At 38.0% G+C, this 23,569-nt stretch overlaps 1 protein-coding gene across 1 annotated transcript in view; it reads right to left on the reverse strand.

Annotated features, from left to right (window-relative positions):
• Positions 1 to 136: 136 nt before the first annotated feature.
• The window catches only part of myom2a (myomesin 2a), a 30,169-nt gene continuing 6,736 nt past the window's right edge, over positions 137 to 23,569 (reverse strand). Inside the window, exons 9-35 of the mRNA XM_046028767.1 lie at positions 22,827 to 22,968; positions 21,338 to 21,537; positions 21,199 to 21,252; positions 19,334 to 19,461; positions 18,198 to 18,381; positions 16,059 to 16,233; positions 15,107 to 15,228; positions 14,396 to 14,583; positions 14,021 to 14,147; positions 12,307 to 12,485; positions 11,369 to 11,483; positions 10,321 to 10,480; positions 9,514 to 9,620; positions 9,376 to 9,420; positions 9,146 to 9,282; positions 7,704 to 7,848; positions 6,830 to 6,889; positions 6,242 to 6,309; positions 6,036 to 6,149; positions 5,305 to 5,392; positions 5,172 to 5,210; positions 4,513 to 4,618; positions 3,455 to 3,618; positions 3,177 to 3,213; positions 3,061 to 3,083; positions 2,701 to 2,756; positions 137 to 1,808 (exon numbers count right to left, since the gene is read on the reverse strand). Coding sequence (XP_045884723.1) covers positions 1,287 to 1,808; positions 2,701 to 2,756; positions 3,061 to 3,083; positions 3,177 to 3,213; positions 3,455 to 3,618; positions 4,513 to 4,618; positions 5,172 to 5,210; positions 5,305 to 5,392; positions 6,036 to 6,149; positions 6,242 to 6,309; positions 6,830 to 6,889; positions 7,704 to 7,848; positions 9,146 to 9,282; positions 9,376 to 9,420; positions 9,514 to 9,620; positions 10,321 to 10,480; positions 11,369 to 11,483; positions 12,307 to 12,485; positions 14,021 to 14,147; positions 14,396 to 14,583; positions 15,107 to 15,228; positions 16,059 to 16,233; positions 18,198 to 18,381; positions 19,334 to 19,461; positions 21,199 to 21,252; positions 21,338 to 21,537; positions 22,827 to 22,968 — 3,485 coding nt within the window. The 3' untranslated portion in view covers positions 137 to 1,286. The remainder of the gene's footprint in view (positions 1,809 to 2,700; positions 2,757 to 3,060; positions 3,084 to 3,176; positions 3,214 to 3,454; positions 3,619 to 4,512; positions 4,619 to 5,171; positions 5,211 to 5,304; positions 5,393 to 6,035; positions 6,150 to 6,241; positions 6,310 to 6,829; positions 6,890 to 7,703; positions 7,849 to 9,145; positions 9,283 to 9,375; positions 9,421 to 9,513; positions 9,621 to 10,320; positions 10,481 to 11,368; positions 11,484 to 12,306; positions 12,486 to 14,020; positions 14,148 to 14,395; positions 14,584 to 15,106; positions 15,229 to 16,058; positions 16,234 to 18,197; positions 18,382 to 19,333; positions 19,462 to 21,198; positions 21,253 to 21,337; positions 21,538 to 22,826; positions 22,969 to 23,569) is intronic.

The following is a 23,569-nucleotide window of genomic DNA, read 5'->3' on the forward strand; positions in this document are numbered from 1 at the left end:
CAACTCAATATGTACATTTTTACTTTAAGCTTTATTCAGTGCTGCAGCAGGAAGCAGACATGGCCATCTGACATGCCTGACGCGAGGAAGGATTACTCACAAAGACACCAGAAGTAGGCTGATAGGTAAAGTTTATTGCCATCACAAAGCATTGGGAGACACAGATAGACAGATAGACCTCTCTGGCATAGAGACCAGGCCAGGAAGTGGATCTTTTCATTCACAGCATCACTAACTGGCTTCATAAGGATCTCCACACGAGGAAAGCAACCAGGGACAAAAGTAGCTGTTGATAAGTGAGGACCATCCCAGAAAAAAAACAAAAACATTATCTGGTATCTGGTGTTAACCCCAGCTCTGTACCTGCTAACTCCCAGGTCATCCAGCTCAAAGGATAATTCCCGTTTATAACAACTTTGGTCTTATTTGTGTAGTTTTGGTCATCATCTTTACTGGTTATGATAACATGCAACAATAAAGTTAGACGACGAAAGAATCACAAACAGACTTAAAACCACTTAAATTGGAGCTTAAACTCAAAGCGATCCCACTTTAAGTGTCAGTAATTTTCCCTCATTGTACAGGAAACTTTGTACACACAACTACAAGAAGTTGGTCAAAGTTAAACCAGAAAGTCAGACTTCGAATTGTGGGGGACGTTCACAACGGGCAGTTACAGTTTGCCTTCATTCACTCTTCCAAATAAGTTGGTCTAACCTGGAGGTTTGTTTAGAATCCGTCCAATCGTCTGACTGCTCATGTTTGTTTTTTTAGTGATGTCACGGATAGAAGTGAAACTGCGTAAATATGATCCAAGATGTCATGAAAGGGAAATATCCTGAAACAAATGTGTACAGGCATTCCACCAAAATTGCATAGTGGAAGGTGCAGCTTTTAAAACACTGAACATAAACATCTAACCTGGTCTTTTTCTTTTTCATAGTTTTTGCTTTTTCCCCACTGGTGTCAAAAGCACAGTGACCAGTTGAATGACATGAAATGACTGAAAAGGACTACTACTAACTGTAAGTTATACCCTTGTTTGTAGATTTTTTCTTTATATATCTTGCAACTAGTTCTCAGAAATGTTAGTGAACTCCAAAAACCTTCAAATAAAGCAAAAGCTCATTCTTTGTAATTGGTAGTCCATAAGTTCAGGATCTGGGACTTTTAATGGTGACTACGTCTACATAAACTTTAAAGTAACAGCTCAAGGTTTCACACTCATGCTATAAATCAGCTTTGCTAAGAGCAAACATTTCCTCCTCAGATGTGAACACCACCGTTTACTTCCTTGGTGGGGTTGGAGACTTCATGAATCTGGGTGGAGTGGGCGACTTCATGCCGCGAGATGGAGTTGGGGTTGGAGACTTTGGGGTCGGGGTTGGAGATTTGGGGACAGGGGTGGAAGCAGGGGTAGAGGCTGGAGTTGGGCTTTTCATGGATGCTGGGGTCTGAGCCTTAGAAGGGGTGGGGGTTGGGGTCTTGGGCGGAGGAGCTGGGGACTTTGGTGGTACAGGCGTAGCTGCAGGTGTTTTGGGGTGTCCCAGTTTGGGCTCGGGGAGCTGCTCGCCGTGCTTGTAGACGCTCACGGTGATCTCGACGAACTCGCCGCCGTACTTGTTCCGCACGTTGATGCTGTACTTGCCAGAGTCTTCAGGGGTGACTTTGTTGATGACGAGGCTGGCAAACTTGCCGCCGTCAAACGTAACCTTCGTGTGCTCGGTGGAGGCGACTTCCTGCTCGTTCTTGAACCAGGTGACCTCAGGGGTCGGCTCGCCCCACACGGTGCAGGTCAGGCTCAGAGACTGGAGAGAGTCGAGAGAAGTCAACATTTATTAAAAAAGGGATTTTTAAAAGGTTTGTTAAAATACTACCAAAAACAATCCCACTTATCCCTACAACACTGGTTCCCAACCTGGGCATTGGGACCCCCTCAAGAGGTCGTTACATAAATCTGAGGAGTCGCAAGATGTTTAACAGGATAGCAAAGCTGAAACAATATATTTCTGCCACAGAAAGGTTTATTTTTCAAACTAAAATACTAACTACTAATTCTATGCATTTAAGCCTTTAAAAGAAGATAAAAATAAAATAATTTGAGAATCAATGTAATGAATGACGCTCAAATCATTCAAGAAATGATCAGAAAGGTTATATATTTGTGGAACAATGTAATACGTGGACCTTGAGGTTTTTTAGTCAGACTACTAGTGTCCAGATAAAGAACAAACTATTGTGTTAATCATTTTTCAATCAATCCAGACAAGAAGTCCTAAAACAGCCATGGATGAAATCATGAAAGCTTTTGACGTGGCGCGTCAGCAGGTGAATGACAACGGAGCAAACCATCTGTTGATGAAGACTTAGTTGGTGGTTTAAACCTCTGGAAAAAGCATCCATCTACTCTCACAAAAAGACATTCCACCTCTTGTGAATATTTTGTTTCATGAAAACAAAAGTAAGTGTCAGGTTGAAGATCTTAATTTTACATTTTGTTCCAGCACTTGCTTCATACAGGAATGCTGCTAGGGCAGTACAGCTCCTTGCCGCCCTTTTTATTACTTGCTAATGATGTAAATAAAATGCGTAGAACGTAGAACAAACGTAGAACAATGTCGTCTTACATATTATTTACAGGACATATGTTGATTTCTATCTCCATGTTTCATTTGAGTGCACAGTTTGAGAAATCCTCACCTTCTGTTCCATGATAGTGACCACGTCAGGCAGACCACCAACCACTCTGCCACGGTCTGAGGAGAGACAACAAAATGTATTTTACTTCTGTACTGACTGTACTGTAAATAATGAGGAAGAATGTAATCCTATAAGTCTTTGAACTGAACAGATGAAACATTAATTTGTATTTTGCCTTAAAAACAAAGGACGTAGCTTGAGGGATCTTTAAAAAAGTCATCATAGCTTGATCTATTACATTTAAAGAATCGTAAATAGGTCAATTTCCCCTTAACAAAAATCTCATGCGGCTGAAGTAATAATTACAAATGAACAATATCTTGCTAACTGTGTCAGTGTAATAAATCACAATATACTCACTCTTCTCAGCAAATGCAGCTGCCCTAAAAGATAAATTAAGGTTGGAATGATTAATTCAATCTGAATACAATTTAAAAAAACATGTTCCCAAACTATTGTGCTGCCAAATAACTTACTTAAGTCTTAAGTACTCCTCATAGGCATCAGTGTATGCTGCAAAAAGACAAATAATGCCACAGTTTTACAGTAACTAAGAGACAAGAAAATTTAAAGAAAAAGATATACAAATGCATGCTTAAATGATTCTGAAATCATAAAAACAATTTAGAAACTGAGATGAAAACATAGGATGAAAAAAAAAAAAATCTTAAATAAATCATTATCATTACATGTTATAAATGTAATAAAGTGAGTACAGATAAAAGTGTCACAGATGTTAAGACAGATGTAAAACCTTGTCCGGAGAGGTCAAATGTTCTGGTGTGGGTCTGCTCGCCGTCTGAGATCTCGATGGAGTAGTGACCCTTCTCCTTGTCAGACGGATCACAGATCTGCATCCAGGCCATCTCAGCTGCGCCGCCAATCCTCATTTTCTCAGAGGAAGCAATCTTACTGTCCCTGCAGGGTCACAGGTCACACGAGTCAGTTCTCCATTCACACTGATAATGTGAGATCAGAGACTGACATTTCCACAGTGCTGCCATAACCACAACAACTAAAAACTGACTGACGAGGGATTTCTACCTTATCTAGAAAAATATCTGAGTAGAATAGAGAGTGTTGACACCACTAGAGGTCCATTGTTCCTTGTCAAAGGTGTGTAGAGGGATATGAATGCAGAAGAGAGTATTTCTCAGGAAACGCTTATCACTGTAACTTACTTAGAAAGCATTGCATTTCCTTAACAAAACAATTAAATAATAAATCAAATGAGATATTTTTGATAGCTGACAGAAAACACCTGCTCTGATGCGACCAATTGGTGAGTAGCTAGAACGAAGACATCCATTAACATTTTTGGTCCAGTGTGATTCAGTGTTTATTAGCTGTGTGAAATACTGTGTCTGTACAAAGTCTGAGGGAGTGCACGGGGTACAGTACCGTACCATCAAGCACAGTGTGTTTGTTGTAACTGCCATTGTTAATGCAGGAGAAGCTGAATATGTGTTGGACGCTATTGGTGGACACAAGCCTGGTGACTACGTTATAATCAGCTTAAAACAGTGGTTGATATCTCTAATGATCTGTTTTGGAATATGCTGTGTTTATAGATGAAAGAAGTTTTATCCATAAAGATGTACTGTGTTTTTGAAGGTTAGTGACACTGATATTTGGCACCCTTGGGCACGCTCACAAACTAACCTTTGGCGTGTAATAAATGGCAGGTTTACACAAAAAGCCAGAGCAAGCCAGCTGGCAAAATGTGGTTACAGCTGTAAAAGTAAATGTTTAACTCCTGTAAACTTGTAATGTGCTAGGTGGCGTCAAATAAAGATTTTTATAGAACTGTACTTGTGTTTCCAGACAGTCTTCATCTCTTCTGTGTAGTAGCTCATGTAGCACTGCAGTCTGATGCCCTCTGGTGTACACTGCAGCACCAGCTCAGAGGCAGATGCACCTGACGGCAACAAACACACATGAACACACAGTCGAGAAAATCTGATGTTTTCCGCAAATAAAAACGTTGAACATGTTAAACATGTAGTGTTTTGCCGGTGTGTTGAAATGATTTTGTAATTTCTTCAGGTTTTCAGGTTAAAACGCATTAGCTCGAAGTAATTTTGTGCTTGCAGTTCAATCTGGGGAGATGCTGCCTTTCCCTTTCCAGTGATTTTTCAATGTTTTTTGCCAAGCACAAGAAGCCATTTCGTACCTGGTCACACAGCTTTACTGATGGATTTTCAAATAGGTATCCAAAGAGTCCCTGAGGGCCACAAAGCTTACAGCATTTGTTTAAAGGTGAAATCACATTTTTTGGGAGGGTGATTGAGGCTATATCAAGTTACAGCTGCATGTAGCAGAGTGGTAGTACTGCATTCATTGTTAAATCCTGAGAACAGACTTTGCTTTAATGGTGCATCTCTAACAAGCCAGTTGGACACATTCATTACATTCTGTCATTTGCACACAATAACAACACAAGGAAATTTAAATCAGTTGATCAAACTCACCAGCAATCTTGGCGATGGCATTGATGATGTCATCAAACACTGCAAATCAAAGAACGTGAGACACAAAATCCATGAAAACACGTTTATTACAAACACCAAAGTAAGTGACCTCTTCTGAACAGTGAGACAGTACCTTGGCCTGAAATGTCAAACACAGATGTGTCCTTTCCTCTGTCGTCACTGAGCGTGGCCTTGTAAACACCATGATCTTTTCTGGAGAACTGGAAAAACAAGGATTATCGCATCAATTAAAGGCTGTAACATGCAAATTTAGACACATACAAACTAGTGTAAGATAATTATAAACCTTTTAGAAAATTAACAAGACACATCACATTGTGGTTACGTAATTGTAATGAAGCTATGAGTCTTGTTTTTTGTGCTCCAAGGTAAACAAAATATTGAGACAGAAGTTAATCATGCTTTTTATAGTTGTCTTAATTCATGTGCTGCAACGGTGATATATGTTAACTTAAGAGTTTAGTTTTTTAAACAGTTTCAGGTGAACAAACATGCCTCATCTGTTGACTTTAGCTCCAGCATTTACTACTCCAAGATACAGAGAAACGAGTACCTGCCAGTTCAAAACAGTACTTAATTATTATGTCTTCACATTTTGAGAAGATTCTCCTTGACACGACTGCTTCAGAGAGTGAATCAACTTTTAACATCAGAATATTTACTGTTTTAATTTCATAATCACCTGTACCTTATGCTAAATGCGGGCTCAGAGTTAGATTATTGCTTTGTCTTTTGATTACAAGAATATTTACATTAAGTTGTGTGTGTGAGACAATAAGCGTGTTTGTCAACAAGCTCCCAGCGCCACATGGATGATTTTGGTGTCGATGCTGCAGTAGTTACCAGAGGGATGGGAAGAGCGCAGGCTCCAGACATGACATTAGGAGGAGTTTCTGGAACAATCTCATCATCCTCTTTGTACCAATGGAAAGTTGTCTCCTTCTTCACATTGGCAACCTTACACGCAAAACAAACAAGGATTAGTTTTATTGAGAGAAAAATAAAGCCAAGTCATAAGAAAGGTGACAAGTGAGTGATTAAAACATTACCTTGCAGGCGAGCATAACAGTGCAATCCTCAGTGACAGTGAAATACAGATACTCAGCGAAATGTGGACCTACAACGACAAAGTGGGATCACGTAAATTAGGATATTATCAGTCCTATGAACATAAAGAGAAACAATGAATGAAATAAAAAAAGGTTAGCACTGAGAGAGGATAAACCTTTGCCAAGGCTGTACAATCCTAAATGTGTTCTTTGAAAGCATATAAATATTTAGACATTTCTAACATGCATTTGGCTCTGCATTAAAATACACAAAATTGATAAGGCCAGATTGTTTCATAATGTTAACATATAATTTTTTCCTACAGACCAAAAATAGACCACTGGTCCCTTTGTGGCTTAATTTTACACCAGATCTCATTGATATATGTTAAGTTTTTTGAGCTATTCTGCTAACAAGCAAACAAATGAGACATGAGAAATATACTGTAACCTCTTTGGAGGAAGTTACACTCACTTAGACACACAATTACCTCTGATTAGCAGTGCGTACCCCAGGAGCTTTTGTTTGTGTAAGACATATTTACTACATAACGGTGAGTGTTTCCTGGTCATTATGTGTGCTGGTACCTTGCTTCCTGATGTGCTCTTTCCTCTGAAACTCGGCCTCCTTCAGAGCAGCTTTGAACACTGAATCAGAAAAACACAACGGATTCACGATCAACAAATGTGGATCATGTTCAGCATTTAGTGTTACGATACTTTTAACGATACAACAAAAATGTCATCTGATAACTAACATTAAATATTGTTCAATTTGACAGTTTAAATCCCAGATTATTTAAGTATTTTGTTTCTGCCCCAAGATTTTTTTACTTTCCTCCGACTGAAAAAGCACAGGAGTGGCATTTACACCATCAAGTTATATGCATGATGTTAATGTATTGACATAATAATTAAATAATTAAATATTAAAATGTACATTGTACAAAATGAACATTTTTGGTGGCATTTCACAGTACAACTTGCTAATTATGTGGTAATAGTGGGGTAATAGTTAAAAGAGGTAATAATTAAGTAATACCATATAATTACAAAAGTTATAACAAGGGAATAGCCTGGTATTATTAACAATGAATATATCTGGGTAATATTAGACTGAAATGTATGTAACAGGATAATAAGGGGCCAAAAACATAGAGGAATACTGGGGAAACACATTTAAAGACAGCAACTAAAAAGTATTAATAATATAATTTAATATAATAAAAATAATATATCAAATAAAATACTCTATTATCTTCCAAACATTTCGTTTCAAGGTAATACTGTACAAATGAAATGTTTAATGCTGTTACTTGTTATCTTGAAAAACTTTTGCATCCCTGAATATACAGTCCTGTACATGACATTTATCTGATAAATCACATTGTACTTGTTTAAAATGATCAATCAGCATGAGCACCATCTAATGACCGTTATGTGAGGGTGAAGAAAGCCTCACCATCTCCCACCAGGACCAGGGAGCTCTGGGTTTTGGCCTTGCCGTCGTGGATCTGGACCGTGTAAGTTCCCTCGTTGGCTCTGGTGAAATGATCCACCGTCATCTGGATGATTCCTGTTGCCACGTCGTGGCTGATCTTTTGTCCCTGAGAGGAGAACAAGAAAAACATTTAGATTTCACCAAGTATTCATATTCTAATCTGAGCGTGTTTATTTATTCCTGGTTTCTACCGCTATCATAATGTTAAACTCAAGCTCAAGTCAGATCTTATTTCAGAAACCTATTGTACAACATCAGTCATTTTTAACTAGATTGAAATAGTTTACAGATTTATTCTGTATGGCATGTATGTGCACGTTTCTCAACTGACTGATTGTAAATGAAAGTATAAATCGGTTTAAGTATCCACTTTACAAGCATTACTTGTGTAAATAAACCTGTAACAGCCTCACAAACCATTAATAATTTACATTTAGTTAGTTTTGGCCTTATTAGTCACTTTTTGGAATTTTCGGGTTGCAGTCCTGTGTTTTAAATTTTAATAATGTGGCAATCGTTTGTTTTACATTTTACATTTGTATATATCCATGGCAGAAAAAAAAGTTGAAAGAACAAATAACAGAAAAGCTAAATATTCAAATACATACAGTGGATCATAAGTGCTTTTCTATTTAGGAGTCATGAAATCACCATAAGGCATTTCATCTGAAGGAAACCTAAGGGTTAAAAGTGACATTAGAGCCACCTGTTTGACAGGTACGATGCCGCTGTGTTTGTTTGATTTCACTGTCAACAACCTAACTGGGTCAGATGATCTTGTTTCGATGATCGAGTTTATCACACAACTCAAACAAAGCTGGGATATGAACCTGAGGAGATACAGAGCAGGAAAGGCACCACACACCACTGCTCCCCTCACGGATGTCATAAAAGTGGCCATTGTCATTGTTCTGGGTTTGCATTTTTGTTATTTCCTGTTTTAGTTAGAAAGTATCCTTCCTCATGTGTCTTGTGCACTTTACTTCCTGCGTTTGTGTGTGTTTTCCCACTTGTTTGATTGGCTTCCTTGACCTTATTAGTTACACCTGTGTCTTGTTATCCGCGTGCTTCCCTTATCTTTTGCCAGTTAGTCTTTGTAGACTTGTCAAGTGTTTCATCTGTCTCTTCAGTGTTTTTCTATGTTTTGGCCATATTTTGGAGTCCATGTGGATTTTGGATTTGTTGTGTGTGCTCGTCTGGATTTGTTTTCTGTTGCTGGAGTGCTTACTTCTTTTTTTCTACACCTTGTTTTATTATTAAAACCTTAAAACTGATCCAGTTCTGCATCTGTGTCTGCGTTTGGGCCCAAATCCTTTGTGTTCCTGTGTCCACATCAGTTTAGTATATAATTACATTTTGACTCTGAAACTTAGTCAGTTTAATGATTGTTGAAAAAGCTTTACCTCCCCACTGGTGACCTCCTTGTCGTTAACGATAAACCTGTAGGATACAGACGGCGACAGTTTGACGGCCTGCAGCCAGAAACGCACGTGACCCTTCTCCAAAATCTCATAGTTCAGACCGTGTTTCAGAGGAACAACTGCACAGAAACACACACAATGATTAGATCCTCAGGAAATAATAGTAATTTAATTGATACAGGAGGTCCCTGCTGCTGATGCCCAATACTTACTTGGATGTCTGATGGCATAGCTGAGCTCCAGCATGGTGTTCAGGGCTGCAGAACAGATTCAAGAAAACAAACATGAGCAACAAACAAGCCATCACACCAAAGCCTAACAAGAAGGACTAAAAGAACAACATGACCTACCGTCCTCGGTCAGAGTGTGGCTGCCAGAGACTCCATCGGTGTCAGTGACGACCAGAGAATATTTGCCCAAATCGTCTTTATCAGGGTTGGTGAAAGTCAGTCTTGAGCTGAGAAACAAACATAGCAACTGTTAAATGTCCAATAAGGTCAACACAATTATAGCCACCCACCTTATAGGAGAAAATCTGAGAAACTACTAAGTACTGAACTAACTAACTAACTACTAACTAACTCTCAGAACTTTAGCTCTATTTTTCCAGTAATTCGCATCAAATATTTTTTGAAGAAACCTTTTAGAAATGATTAGAAAATCATTAGAAACTGTGAAATAAAACCCATTTTTGTGAATTGCATCTTTGCAGTAAATTAATAAGCCTCATTTAATTTGCTGTAACTTTCTCAAACTTTAATGATATTTTTCAGGTCTTGGAATAATCAAATTCCATAACTTTGACAGATTTTTGTTGATTGTGAAACCCTGCACACCTTTTACTGATCTAAACAAAGAATCTGTCGTTGAGATGTTAAACATCACTTGGGAGCAAACAAGGTCTCCTGTCTTCAACTTATGACTTCTTATATTTAAATGTGAACACTGAAAACAGGAAACAGAGAAATCATTGTGAGTGTGACTGCGAGGACACACTGACAAAGCCTTTGGGTGGAAACACTGTTTGCTCTGCTGGATCTATAAATGCGTCTGTGCAGTAGACCGTTTCATTCTGTAAAGATGTCGTTCCTTCTACAACAACCGAAGAGAGTTCTGCCTAAGCCTCAGTGACGTGTTGAGGACTACAGCGAGCTTACGTTCTGCCCTTTGTTGTGACGGCGACCCTGGGGCAGTCGCCGATCGCTTTGTAGTTCTTGGACCACACAAACTTGGACGTCTCACAGATCTCACAGGCCTCAAAAGACAGGAAGACGTCTCCGGTCTCCTCGTCCACGCCAGCCTCAATCTCCTTGGTGCCTGTGAATGTGAAAATGTAATGACTGCATTGAGAAATTACACAGAAAAACCTTTAAATATGTCTTAAATATTATAATCAGGTCCATGTCCAGCATGGACATATTGTGGACTAATTTGGCTTTTCTTTGCACCTCAGTTAGTTGAGCCAAGATACAGGATCTTCACATTATTCACTTAAAAATCAAGTTGTGGTATATATAAGAGTACTGTGCATGCAGATGGCTCGATTTCTCAACAATTGCAAAGACTTCTAAAAATGTTTCCTTGATTTCAAAGCATCCTGAAGTGATTCATTTTCATAAAATGTTTTTGTGCAACAATAATTTGGAATTTCAAAGTGTTTTAAAATATAGATTTTCTAAATCCAATGAACACAACACAAGTTCTCTTTTAGAAGAAGCCACGGTAAGACTGTATGAAAACAGTCAAAAATAGAAAATACTGTTGTAACATAATCATGTATCAATGTACCTTTACAAGATGGGTAATAAAGTATTTACATTTTTACATAATTAACTAAATACAATTAATCTTTTTTAGGCAGGATTTTAGTCCAAAACTGCTAGTTTAAAGTGTGGTTTCTGAATCTTTGGGTCAGTGATTCTAGAACATTTTTCATCTTTTTGTTTATGTGCAATATAACCATGATTTTTCTGTCATTATCCTAAAGGCGTAAAGGTGTATTTACATCTGCTAAAATACTGTATTTTTCAGTGCTGCTGTATGTGTTTGGAGAGCTGGAACGATGGTCCAAATACCAAACTGCAATTCAAACAAACATCATGCTGGTGGTCATGTGACACAACACATCCACTGACATGTGAGCAGGTTTAAAGATTTGAATAAATCCAGCACAGCTGGCAGTCAACAGTGTTAAGTTGTTGTTACCTGGAAGAGCTTTGGCACAGACTGGCTCAGACAACTGGGAAGGTTTTCCGACACCACTTGCATTGACAGCACGAACTCTGAACACGTAGGTTTCACCTTCCTCCAGACCAGTCACCTGCCGGAAACCATGGAAACATCTTTACATGTAACTATTACAGATCGAAACCTAAACTCATCTTCAAACTTTTAAATATGTCTTTATTGTTTTCATTGCTATCAAAACTCCTTTGTGAGTGTCTTTGAATTGAGACTAGTCTCACCAGTCCAATTCATATTCCAAAAACATAGGAGGCAGCATATCACAATTCAGGTTAGAACTGCTGCTAACTGCTGTTAACTTGTTTAACTCAGTGGTCTTATTAGCTGACAGTACCACAGTAATTTACGGTAGCTCCACCCATGACTCTGACAACACAAGACACGGGAGAGGAGTGAGAGGGAGGTCTGGTAGTGTGTAGAGCCAGAATAATTTCACATCTAACTTGTAAATTAAGGGTATAGATTTCAACCACATTTCGAGTTAGTGATTGTTGGAACAGCGGAAAGACTAACCTAAAGATGACTAGACTAAGGGTGGTTTTGGTGAGTTTTACTTTGTTCCACTGAAGTGTGTTTTACGATGAGCTAACAAGGCAATTCTAGTTTATTAAACTAAAAAAAGGCATGAGAGCTTGTGTAACATGGGAAACTCGCTGTTTGCACACATCTCTCAGCTGAAACTAGCGAGTGGGGCCCTGAGCTGTGTCAGATCACTGCCTTTCAAGGTGCAAACTGGTATTATGACACAGGACTGCCAAGGCTAGATACTTAGCATGCTAACTTCAGTAGATATCTCTGCACACAGTACGTAGAAGAAGAATATTGATAAAGTTACGTTTTGAATTTGTTGGAAATCCTTTGGAAGGCCAAACAGCATAATTTCTAGTTGGACAGCCTACCTGCAGATAACGGTGGCTCACAGCTTCCTGATTCAGAGTAACAAACTCTGATGACCCCTTCTTGGCCATGTCCACAAAATATCCAGTGACTGCACTTGCTCCAGTGTAGACTGGAGCCTTCCACAGGATGACCAGGGAGTGACCTCTGACCTCACTGAAGCTCAGGTCATAGGCTGGACCTGGAGGTAAGTAATACATAAAAAATAATAAAACATAAGCAGGAAGAAGTCTGCCTTGGAGTTCTGTGGTTATAGGTTAGTCATGCTCAAAGGTACATTGCGTGTACATCCTTGTTCTGACTTCAGTTGAAGGTTGATACATTTGTATAAACCTGCATCTAAAATCTTTTCAAAGCCTTTGTATGAACTCAAAGGGAAATTAAAATGCCATCTAAGAATAAATGGCTCTTTCTGTAAGTTCACTGGAAAATCACATGTTCTGGTTTAGTTTCTGAATGAAACTGTATAAAAGGAGGTGCATACTGTTGACTTTAAATCCTTTGAGCACCAGAAATGTTATACAATTGTTATTGGCAATAACCTCATCAACCCCCTGCATATAAAATATACCTATGAACTTTAATTATTACACATATAACAACCTCAGTAATTTCGGGGGCATTGGATTGACAAGAAGACGCCAAAAAAGCACTCAATGTTATATTTGTTCAGCAAAATAAGAGCCACTGTGGTGCATGTTTCTTTTTGCCAAAGTAAAAAACTTATTTATTCTCACTTAAACAGGCACACCCAACAGACACGCAGTATCTAACTTAGATCCAATTCACACACTTATCATTCGTTAGTAAGCAGTGGTGGACAATAACTAAGTACATTTACTCAAGCATGAAAAAATTTGAGGTAGTTGTACTTTTCATCTTTTCACGCCACTTTCTACTTCTACTCCACTATATCTCAGTGGGAGTTATTGTACTTTTTACTTCAATACATTTATCTGACAGCTTCAGTTACTTTACAAATTAAGATTTTTACTCACAAAACATGCAAATAGTTTGTAAACAATATGATGTTTTGTTATAAATTAAACTATCCAAGAGTTTAATAGTACAGCTGCAACAATTAGTTGGTTGACAGAAAATTAATTGGCAACGTTTAAGTTATTTTCATGTGAAAACATTTTTATGTTTTTAGCTTAACAAATTCATTATTTTAATAACTTGAATTTCGTGTTAATAATGTTGAGGTTTGGACTGTTGGATGGACAAAACAAGCAAAGGTGTAAAGGTGTCACTTTGGGTTCTGGGTAACTGTGACGCCATTTCTCACAATTCTTTTTGAATATTTACAATCAGTCAGTTGATTACTGAAGAAAATAATTAGCAGATGAATTCATATTGAAAATAATTATTAGTAGCAGTCCGATACATAATAGTTCAAAATGAGCTCCACCTCAACAACTACAACAGTAAAATCCTGCTTTTACATGAATGCTTGAGTAAAATAACCTCATGATAAAGGGGAAATATTACTGCACTGAGTACTTTTACTTTTAATACTTTAATTACATTATCCTGATTATACTTATATACTTTAATAATATTTTCAATGCAGAACTTTTATTTCTAATAGAGTACTTTTACAGTGTGGTATTAGTATTTTTACTCAAGTAAAGGATCTGAATACTTCATCCACCACTGTTAGTACAGAAAGCTGTCAGTATTGTTTTATTTGAGAAGCGGTGATGGTTCTCCTACCTGGCTCATCCATAGTCCACGCTTCACACTTCATTGGGGTGCTGGGAGCCGAGGGCACACCAACACCTGCCAGGTTACCGGCCTGGACCTTGAACTCGTAGAAGGTTCCCTCCGTCAGATTGTCAACCTGAAGTAACAGAGCGGTGTGACGTGATTATTAGATTTACTGAATAACTGCGTGTATACGAATCTAAAGGCCTGTGATGGATGCTACTTTATCTCTGGTGAGTTTTTCTGATTACATGGAAAAATGCCTTACAATCAGAAGGTTTCTTACGGAAGCTTTACGCTTTTTTATCCAAAGTTTCAGTTAAGAGATTCCAACACGTCTATTATTTTATTTTGTATGATTTATGTCTGATCGATGCCACTCACGGTGCAGATCCTCTCCGTGACGGCTGCCAGGTTGACCTCCTTCCACAACAAAGTGTCTGCATCCCGCTTGTCGACGTAGTAAGCGTTGACCTTGGAGCCACCGCAGTGTTTGGGACTCTTCCAGGCCAAAGTCATGGAGGAGCCGTCGCAGCTCAGCATGGTGATGCCGTAGGGAGCGCTGGGAGATGCTAAATCACATATTTTATGTTTAATATATATTTTAAATACTTAACAGACTCCTTATTTATGTGTTCAAAAACACATCTAACAGAAGGCTTTTAGCACATGTACTGAATAACTGTTCAGTAGTTGTATATGGTACAGATTTTGTGAACTTTCTGGCATTAAACAGTGCATTTTGTTACTGCTGTGTGTTGTGACTTTCAGAATATGCAGTTCTGTGATTAAAACACATAATCCAAAGTGAGTCAAAGTGGACAAAGTGGGAGCAGTGGGTAAGTCAGGTGGGAAAAAAATGCCACGACTATTTTATACATACCATATTCCACCCCCTTGCCTGTATAGAATAATGAAATGAGCCACACTGAACACCAGCTTTGATCATGTGTCATGTGATACTGTCAGAATCCTTTAGTAGCATTTGAAAGCACTTTTATAGCTTGAGGGCTATATGAACAGAGTTTATTATATTATTATTATATATTATATTATTGTATATATGTTATTATTTTAATGTGTTGTTGCTCTTACCGAGAGCTGGCTCCACAGAGATGGGAGAGGACTCCTGAGACTCTTCACTGAGCCCAAAGACGTTGACGGCTTGGACACGAAACACGTAGGTCTCCCCCGGGATCAGACCGTGGACCACAAACCTGAGAATCACACACATTTCGTGTTCACTTAAATTACATGCAATTAAAAGTTGTTGCTGTTATTCAGACCAACTTAAAATTTATAATGATGTTTGGTGACTAATAATGGTGACAAAAAGTAAAACTTCTTTGTTACTCTTATCCCTGTATATGGTATTTCTCTGCATCCTAATACATAATATACATTTCAAGGTGAGTCATACAGATCTTTATTTCTCCAAATTAGTCCCAAAAAAAATCCATCCAAAACACAGAGCATTGTAAACTTATCAAGTCCAAGAACCTCCATAACAGATCAGCGAACTGTTATAAAAGCTCATTAAGATTCACGGTTGCAGTTTCGGGAAAAATACATTTACAGCTGGAGCGGTTTGGCTAAAAATGAATGATGAAGGTATTAGCTTGTTCAGCACTCCTCGGGAGAAGCTGCTTTAATTGTATTATTTAATCACTGTGCTTTTTGCTAAAACCACTGACTTGCAAAGATTATTAAAGCTTTGTCAGGCTGGATATTTCATTATAAATCACTCCAGCATTAGATTAGAGAACAGCACCATTGAATTTCAACCAGTAAACATCTCCACTGACTACTCTACTTTGATAGTATTTGATACAATAGTACATAGTGTGTATATATTTTACTTAATTCTGATGTTTACTGATTCTACTTTTATTGTACTTTCTTTTACATTCCTCTGTGCTGATTTGCCAATTGGAATTTCTCTTACTGGGGATCAATGAAGGAACCTTGTCTTATCTTAAACAAGAATTAAATAAGAGAAAACCTCTCTCTGACTTTTGAATCACAGCTGTTTGTTTTAAACAGTTACCTGGTGTGTTTGAAGGGTTTGTGGTTACACGGGAACCACTCCTTGGATCCGACAATACGGCCGTCGACGTAGTATCCCATGAGGTTTTTCAGATGTTTGGGAGCCACCCACTGCACAAACACAGACGACTTGGTGTTTCTGGTGGCAACAACCTGACCGGGAGCAGAGGGGACGCCTGTTCAGGAGGAAATAAGATATGATTACACTAGTAATGATGTTAATGTAATCATTAATATTAATGGTTTCAATTAAGTTTATGTCATTTGCCTTTCTGTAAAAAATAAATAAATAAATTTAAGACTTACATTTTTAAATTATATGTAGATAGTGAAAGGGTAAAACAATACAAATCTCAACATTCAACATCTAAAGTCAAGGGATCCAGAGCATCTTTATGCAGATATATACCCCCCCCAAAAACCAAGTGAGCTTCATTTACCGAATCAGCATGATTCAGACAGCGTCAGATCAGCTGTCAATCACAGGAAAAACTTTCAGGAAACAATGTGCTCATTCTCAACCATGTGCTTTTCACAGAACAGAAATACTAATGATTATCTCTGAACTTAACTTACTGATCTGCACACTTTGTGTCAAAATGACTGCCACTTGTAAATCATGCACTACTCAAAGGTGTCTCCTCGTGGTGTTTTCAGTGTGAGCCATAAGACGTAAACGAACACAGAGTGAGTGTGCATCTGTGAAAGTGGTTTTGCTCCAGGGTTAAATCTGACATGTGGGGTTTGTTTTAAAAATGTGAAGTTTGAGGGGATTTGATTAGAGGGATGTGATTGAAATTTGATTAGGCAGTGGTTATCAAACGTTTTCAAGCCCCCCTTTAGAAGCCGAAAAATATTTTTAAAAGTTTTAATTTTGATTAACAACTTAGACAATTGAAATAAAACAAAAGATTCAGGTTAGCAAAATAGCATTGCTTGCATCAAAGTCCTTTTTTTGCTAATGTCACCACATTAATCACATTTATGTGACTTTAGGTCTGCTCAACATTACATTCATTCATATACCCTCTCACCCTCCTCCTTGTGTGGGTCTTATTCAAATGCCCATGTTTCTAATCGTTTCCGGTCCAACCTTTGACACCGTTTTTTTTTAAAAATTAGTCCAATATTGAGTGAGTGCAGTCTGCAGTCTGCAGCAGCGTCACAGGGCTGCAGCATAGTCCTTGGGGCAATTGGGCATCGTCAAAATATGTCCACTAAAGTGCTTGTTTTTGCGACTGGCTCATAATTAACATTATGGAAAGGATCCCTACAGACATTGACATTTTTAAAAAGAGTAAGATCATTTTTTGTTTAACCAGAAACGGACGCTCTGTTCAAAGCCGCCAGACTCCCTTAAAGAAAAACAACACTTTTACCTCACAGAACACAGGAGTTGTGTTACTGTATGACTTTAGTGTTTTAAAGGGTTAAAAACACTAAACTCACACAGACGAACTGATTGAGGCTTGTCCATCACTCATGGTTAGACAACACACACACACACAGTGGGAGAGTGAATTAATTTGTGACGTTACATCAGTGGGAAATAGTGCTTTTGAAGGTGTTTTCATTAAACTGTACATACCAATTGGCAACTCAGTCCCTGGAACATACAATGATTCTCTTTTTACAAAAGGTCAATTTGAACATTTCATGTGTTTTTGTTTGCAGATGCATTTTTATATTAACACTCTCTGTCTATCTTAATTCAAATTTGCTTTATTAGCTTGAATGTTAATTCAAGTGCTCTCTTTGTCACTCTGTCTGTCTTTTTCTATAAAATCTATGTTACACACTTTGGACAAGTCATTTTTGTCTATTACATGTATATTATAGTGCTGACGCAAGAGGGAGAACATAAAAATGCTTTCCCTCAAGACCCTTTAAGACTCCTGATATATGCCGGTTTTGACCGTCATCACAGTTCATAAAAAAATGTGGGATGTGGGGGGCATCATTGGACACTATAAAACATTAGGGAGTGTAACATTTAAATATACTGAATATTTGTTAAAAATGTGACTTATTGGTAATAAATAATAATAGAATAGAAAAAAAGACGAGGCAATGTTTGTGTGCGTTGTGCTGTACATATGACACTGTGTCTGAAAGTCTGTGCACTGATCCCAGCCCTTACCATCCTCATCGACCTTTTGGATGGGCTCAGAGGGCACGGAGGCCTCGCTGGAACCGTACATGTTGACCGAATACACTCTGAACTGGTACTTTTGCCCGTCTTGCAAATCAAAAACCGGGTAACGAGGCGAGTGCAGTTTGACTGCTGTGTTGATCCGCTGCCATGCTCCAGTGCCTGCTAAGCACTGTGGGAGAGTCGGGGAGGGGGGACATGAGAAGGTACAGCCATCTGCGACAACCTCATCAATGTAGCACAAACACATACTGAACTTTCAGGGAGAACATCATGTGTTTTTGCAAAGTTGGGGCTCAGTGTGGTTTTATTTTGGCCATGCCCAGACTACAATAGCTAAATCATTAATATAATATATATAATATAATCTAAAATTTCAAAGTATGTGTGTGACAAAATGGTCAAAGGTGTGATCACCATTAGGTTACACAGAATGTAATGACTGGGCTTAAATTAAAATTAAAAATTAAAAATAAAAAAGCTATAAAAAAAAAACATAAATAAGGGTTAAACAATACACTATATAAGAAATTTAGCATTTTTGTCAGCACTTACCTTTTTATCAATATTTCTAGCATAATGTTTAATTATTCATGTAAAATTATACATGTGACCTTAATATGGATTTTATTCTTTTCTTGGGACATATTTAGATGACTGCAAACAAGTGGAGCCCCAACAAGGCAAGTGACACACGGTGAGCTTTTTGTGCTTTCATGGTCATTCTCTTAGATTATTACACAAGAATAAAAAAACACATGTAACCTCTGAATCTGTGGCGGACTCACCAGTAAATCTTTTTCTAATGGAGATCTTAAAAAGTTTAATGTATCAGGATGCATAAGAAATCTTTAATATTTATATTTGATAAAATGTTACAGCTGTAAACAAAAAATATTTATTCATATTTAACATCTAACTTCACTGAACAGGGTGGGACAAGGAGAAATGCATGTGTTGCTGTCATGCAGTGTGGCAGTATTTTCATCCAAATAATCTTAAGGGGACACTGAAAACCCTGAGTTTCAGAGGTTAATGTCTTCTTCTTCTTGTCATTACAGAACAGAGCTTAACAGTTGGCTAGACCGATGGAAATGGATGGCCAAAGGTGAGGCGACACACACCTTCTCGATGACGTACCACAGCGGAGCTCGGCCACGAGGGCTGGGAGGCTTCCAGCTCAGCACGACATATGATTTGAAAATCTCGGATGCGTGCACATCGGTGGGCTCCCCCGGGATAGTTACATAGCCTAGATTGGGAGTGAACGGTGTTGAGGCCTAAAGTATACAGCAGCACTTGTTGCAGAAGTCCCACATTATGTATGTTTTTTAATGTTTAAATTCTGTATTTCATAAGTTTTATTAAAAACAGGAAGCTCAATGAATTTGAAGATTACATACCTGATGTTTGATAGCAGCATCTTTTCCTAATTCGAATAAAAAAAGCTAAGCTGGTAATATTTTATATTATTCTAATCTACTACAGCACTGGCTAGATGAAGAAGTGTAAAATAAAATTATTATTTTGTTAGCATTCAACAAAAAATATGCATTGCATGTAAGAGCTGTCAAAGCCTCCTGGGATGTTTGGTTGTTGTGTGCTAACAAAACAAATCATCTTTTTCAATCTTACTCAGAATTTAGCAGATGACACCAGTATGTTGTAAAAAGAAAGATAAAAGAATCCCCTTTATGAAAAATTACATTAGGTGATACATACACAGTTCTGAATTTCTTTAATAGAGCCTAAAGTTTGTCAATAGTTGAGAACACTGCAGTAAAATGTGGGACTTCTACATTAGCCTTATGTGTAAACAGATACCAATGTGTTGACAGTTTTTAGTTTCAAAAATTAGTTTTTGTGTTAAAAGTTTGTTTTAAAGTAGAGAAGGAAATACTCGGCACACTTTGAAGTAAGACGGAAATGTTTTAAGTGGTTTAATTGAAAGAAAATGTGAAAACCACTTCAGTCGATTAAAGCATGAATAGAAGAGTTGGCGTTAGAGAAAGATAGCACCACAACAGTTAGCACGGGAGGAGTCGGGAAAACGGTTTGTTCTGTGTAGCACTGACATCAACGAATAGAGCAGATGATAGATGAGTTTTGATATGACGGCACAGATGTCAAGGCTACTTATAATTCTTGTAATTTGACCAGCGTGTTGTGTTCATAGGTCATTTTGTTTTGTTAAACACAGGTTTTAATTTTAACATTTGAGAGAAGCTTATCTGGTGTCAGTGTGAAGAAAAGCAGCAAATGTTTTACTGACAAAATACACATTAAAGAGGCAATAAAGGAATTCTACATTCATATCAGAGCTGTATGGAAAATAATTAGGCCATTTAAATAAATATTTCCACTCTGAGATTCATCTCAGAACTATACAAATAATGTGAGAAGATCTACAAATAAAATGTAAGAAGGTAGACATACATGCAGGTAGACCAGCCAATCATTTCATAATGAAATCAAATGTTTGACTGTGCTTATTCCAGTCCTGTGACAGCCACAGATACTGGCTACCTTTGTGTCAGAGCATTTGATTTATTGATTGTTGTCAGATGTAAGACAATTTCAACAAATATACCAAAAAATTATGACAAAGAAAATTGCCTACCCTAGGTTTAATTTCAAAATTTTGATGTTTCTGATCTCAGAATGCTGACTTAAAGTGTCTTAAATGAAAATGTTTTAAAGGTGCCATGTTTCTTCATGTACATAGTATATCCTATCCTGCCTAACTCATAATTATATATAATAATGACATGAGAAGAAAAGATTCTGAATGTAACTAAAAGCTGATTTGTCCATATAAGGTGTAAAACATTTACTAAAATGTTCAATGTATTCTTATCATGATGGTACTGATGTTGTCTGGAAAGAGGGACAGGTGTTAGTATTTAGTTTGTGTGAGATTAGGATGAAGGGGTTTAAAGGATTAAAAGAAAGTCTCTGAACCCAGATCAGTCTTTCTATACTACTGTACCTTCCAGGTCATCATCCTTGATCACTATGTCGTATTTTCCTTTGATTTTAATCACTGTTGCAGGAAACGACAACAACAGACCTGTTATGAAACAGTCGCCTCCCGCCGGTTTGTATTTTGCATTTACCTTCATCTGTACCTTGCAGCCTCTCGCTCTCGGCAGCGTCGAGGGCGGTCACTTTGTCCGACTTGCGGGACGGCCTGCTGATGCCGGCGCTGTTCACGGCTCTGACCCGGAAGTGGTAGGAGTGGCCCACTTTCAGGCCGTGCACCGGGTATTTACAAACCTTCACTGGGGCATCATTGCACTGGACCCAGGTGTCACTGCCAGCTTCACACCTGCACACCGGGAGATGACATCACTAGTAATGACATTCTGACACTGCATCTATTGAAACTAGTTTTTTTTAGCTGTATAAAGGAAAGTTTAAATGCGACTAGAATTCACTAATCATCCTAAAGCCTGTAGAGTACCATTTAGGGCAATTAACTCTTCATCATCAACAATTTACTGTAGTACTAACATTTATCTTGCAGAAAACACCCACTCTCATGTCAGGCGTCACACGCTTTGACAAACCAGGCTATTTTACGCAAAACATTGATTCGGCATGTGTATGAAACGCTTCAGTTTGCTATTGCGTTGCAACCAAAAAGAGGCTAACCCAACCCGTTCACGACTGATGTGCTAGCAGGTAGGGTTAGCCGGTCGACGTGCATATATTTACTGACTTAGGTTCATGCACAAACTTCTGTGACGTTTAAGGTCAGGGAAATTTGGCTCAGGGGACTTTCAATGCCTTAAACACAAACTTCGCTAGCTAGCTAGTTCGTGACCGGAAGCGCTACTAGCAATTTTGGGGGCGTGTCCTATACATGCAGAATCAACGTTTTGCGTGAAACAACTACGCTTGTCGAGCATGTGTATATGACGCCTGAGATGAGAACAGACTGGAAAACATGTGCTTCACGCAAGGCAACACATTGATAACCATAATACGAGTGAATGGAAACCTTTACAGGAATACAAAAGATATTACACTTGAATGTTTTTTAGTTAAATCTGCGTTAATGGGTAATATTTTGGTCACCTTAGTGAAACAAACTTCACAACAAGCTGAAAACAAAAACTCTGAGAGTATCTGAGGACTAGTTTCATTACTGATTAATCTGTCAATCACTTCTTTGATTAATCATTTAGTGTATGAAACGTAAAAGAAAATGTTTTGTCCAAACAGCCAAAGAAATACGTTTACAATGATACATAACAGAGAAAAGCAACAAATTCTCATATTGGGGAGGCTGCAACCAGAAAATATGTATAAATGTTGCTTAATTAAAAGATTCATCAATTAATTACCAAATCATTTCAACTAGGGGTGATAATTCTATGTTGCTGTCACTAAAAGCAACTCCTTTCACATTACACTGAGTCATTTCATCTATAGTTAACACAAACAATATTGATGAGTGCGGCTTTAAATAAATACTATGACATCATATCACACTTTTAATAATTTCCGTGGCATAAAGTGCAGTGTAATTTGTAGTTTGACTGTAATTATGTTAGTGTGCAAGCTCTGTGCTTTAAAAAGAACGCCTGAAGAGTTTTCAGGGTACAGACTGACCGATCCACAAAGTATCCGGTGATTGCTGCCTCATTGACGGTGTTCGGGGGTTTCCAGGCAACCAGGACGTAGTCCGAGTTGATATCATATGCCTTTACGCTCATTGGTGCACCAGGGGCCCCGGCCGCAGAGGGAGCAGCATCTAGGAGCAAGGATATAAGGTCAAAAGGTAGGAAGGGATGACAGAGGAATGATGGAGAACAGAAAGAGGGACACAAACAGATGGATAGACAGATAGATGTGACCAAAACTCAACTTGGAAATACTTTAAAAAAAAACTTGTTTCAGCTTTCAGTAGAAGAAAACAGCTTTAAAGAGGTAACCTAATGAGAGCAACAGGTTTAAATCTTTTAAAAATATTTTTACTTCTATTTCTACATGCCTGTTTGATGTATTTGTATGTGTGATTGTAGATTATAATATTGATTAAAAACATCCTGAATCAAACTACCTTGCAAAGCTAAAAATATTGTATGCTGGTTATCGTGGGAACTGCAGATTTCCTAACTGAAGCCCTCATACATGAAAGGGTCACATGCCAAGTATAAAGAAAATAATCCCTCATATTGTCATGTTGAGGCATATCTTCAGTGAACATGCTGTGTAATACTGAGGTGACATTTGTAATGGGTTGAGATTTTGCTGGAGTCCTAAAAAACTGACTATGTTGACAAAAGATAAACATTTAGATCAACCATCCATCCATCCATGTCACCATCCAGCTGTTTGTCAATAAAGACCAT

This window comes from Micropterus dolomieu, linkage group LG01 (assembly GCF_021292245.1).
Source record: "Micropterus dolomieu isolate WLL.071019.BEF.003 ecotype Adirondacks linkage group LG01, ASM2129224v1, whole genome shotgun sequence".
NCBI classification, from domain to species: Eukaryota; Metazoa; Chordata; class Actinopteri; order Centrarchiformes; family Centrarchidae; genus Micropterus; species Micropterus dolomieu.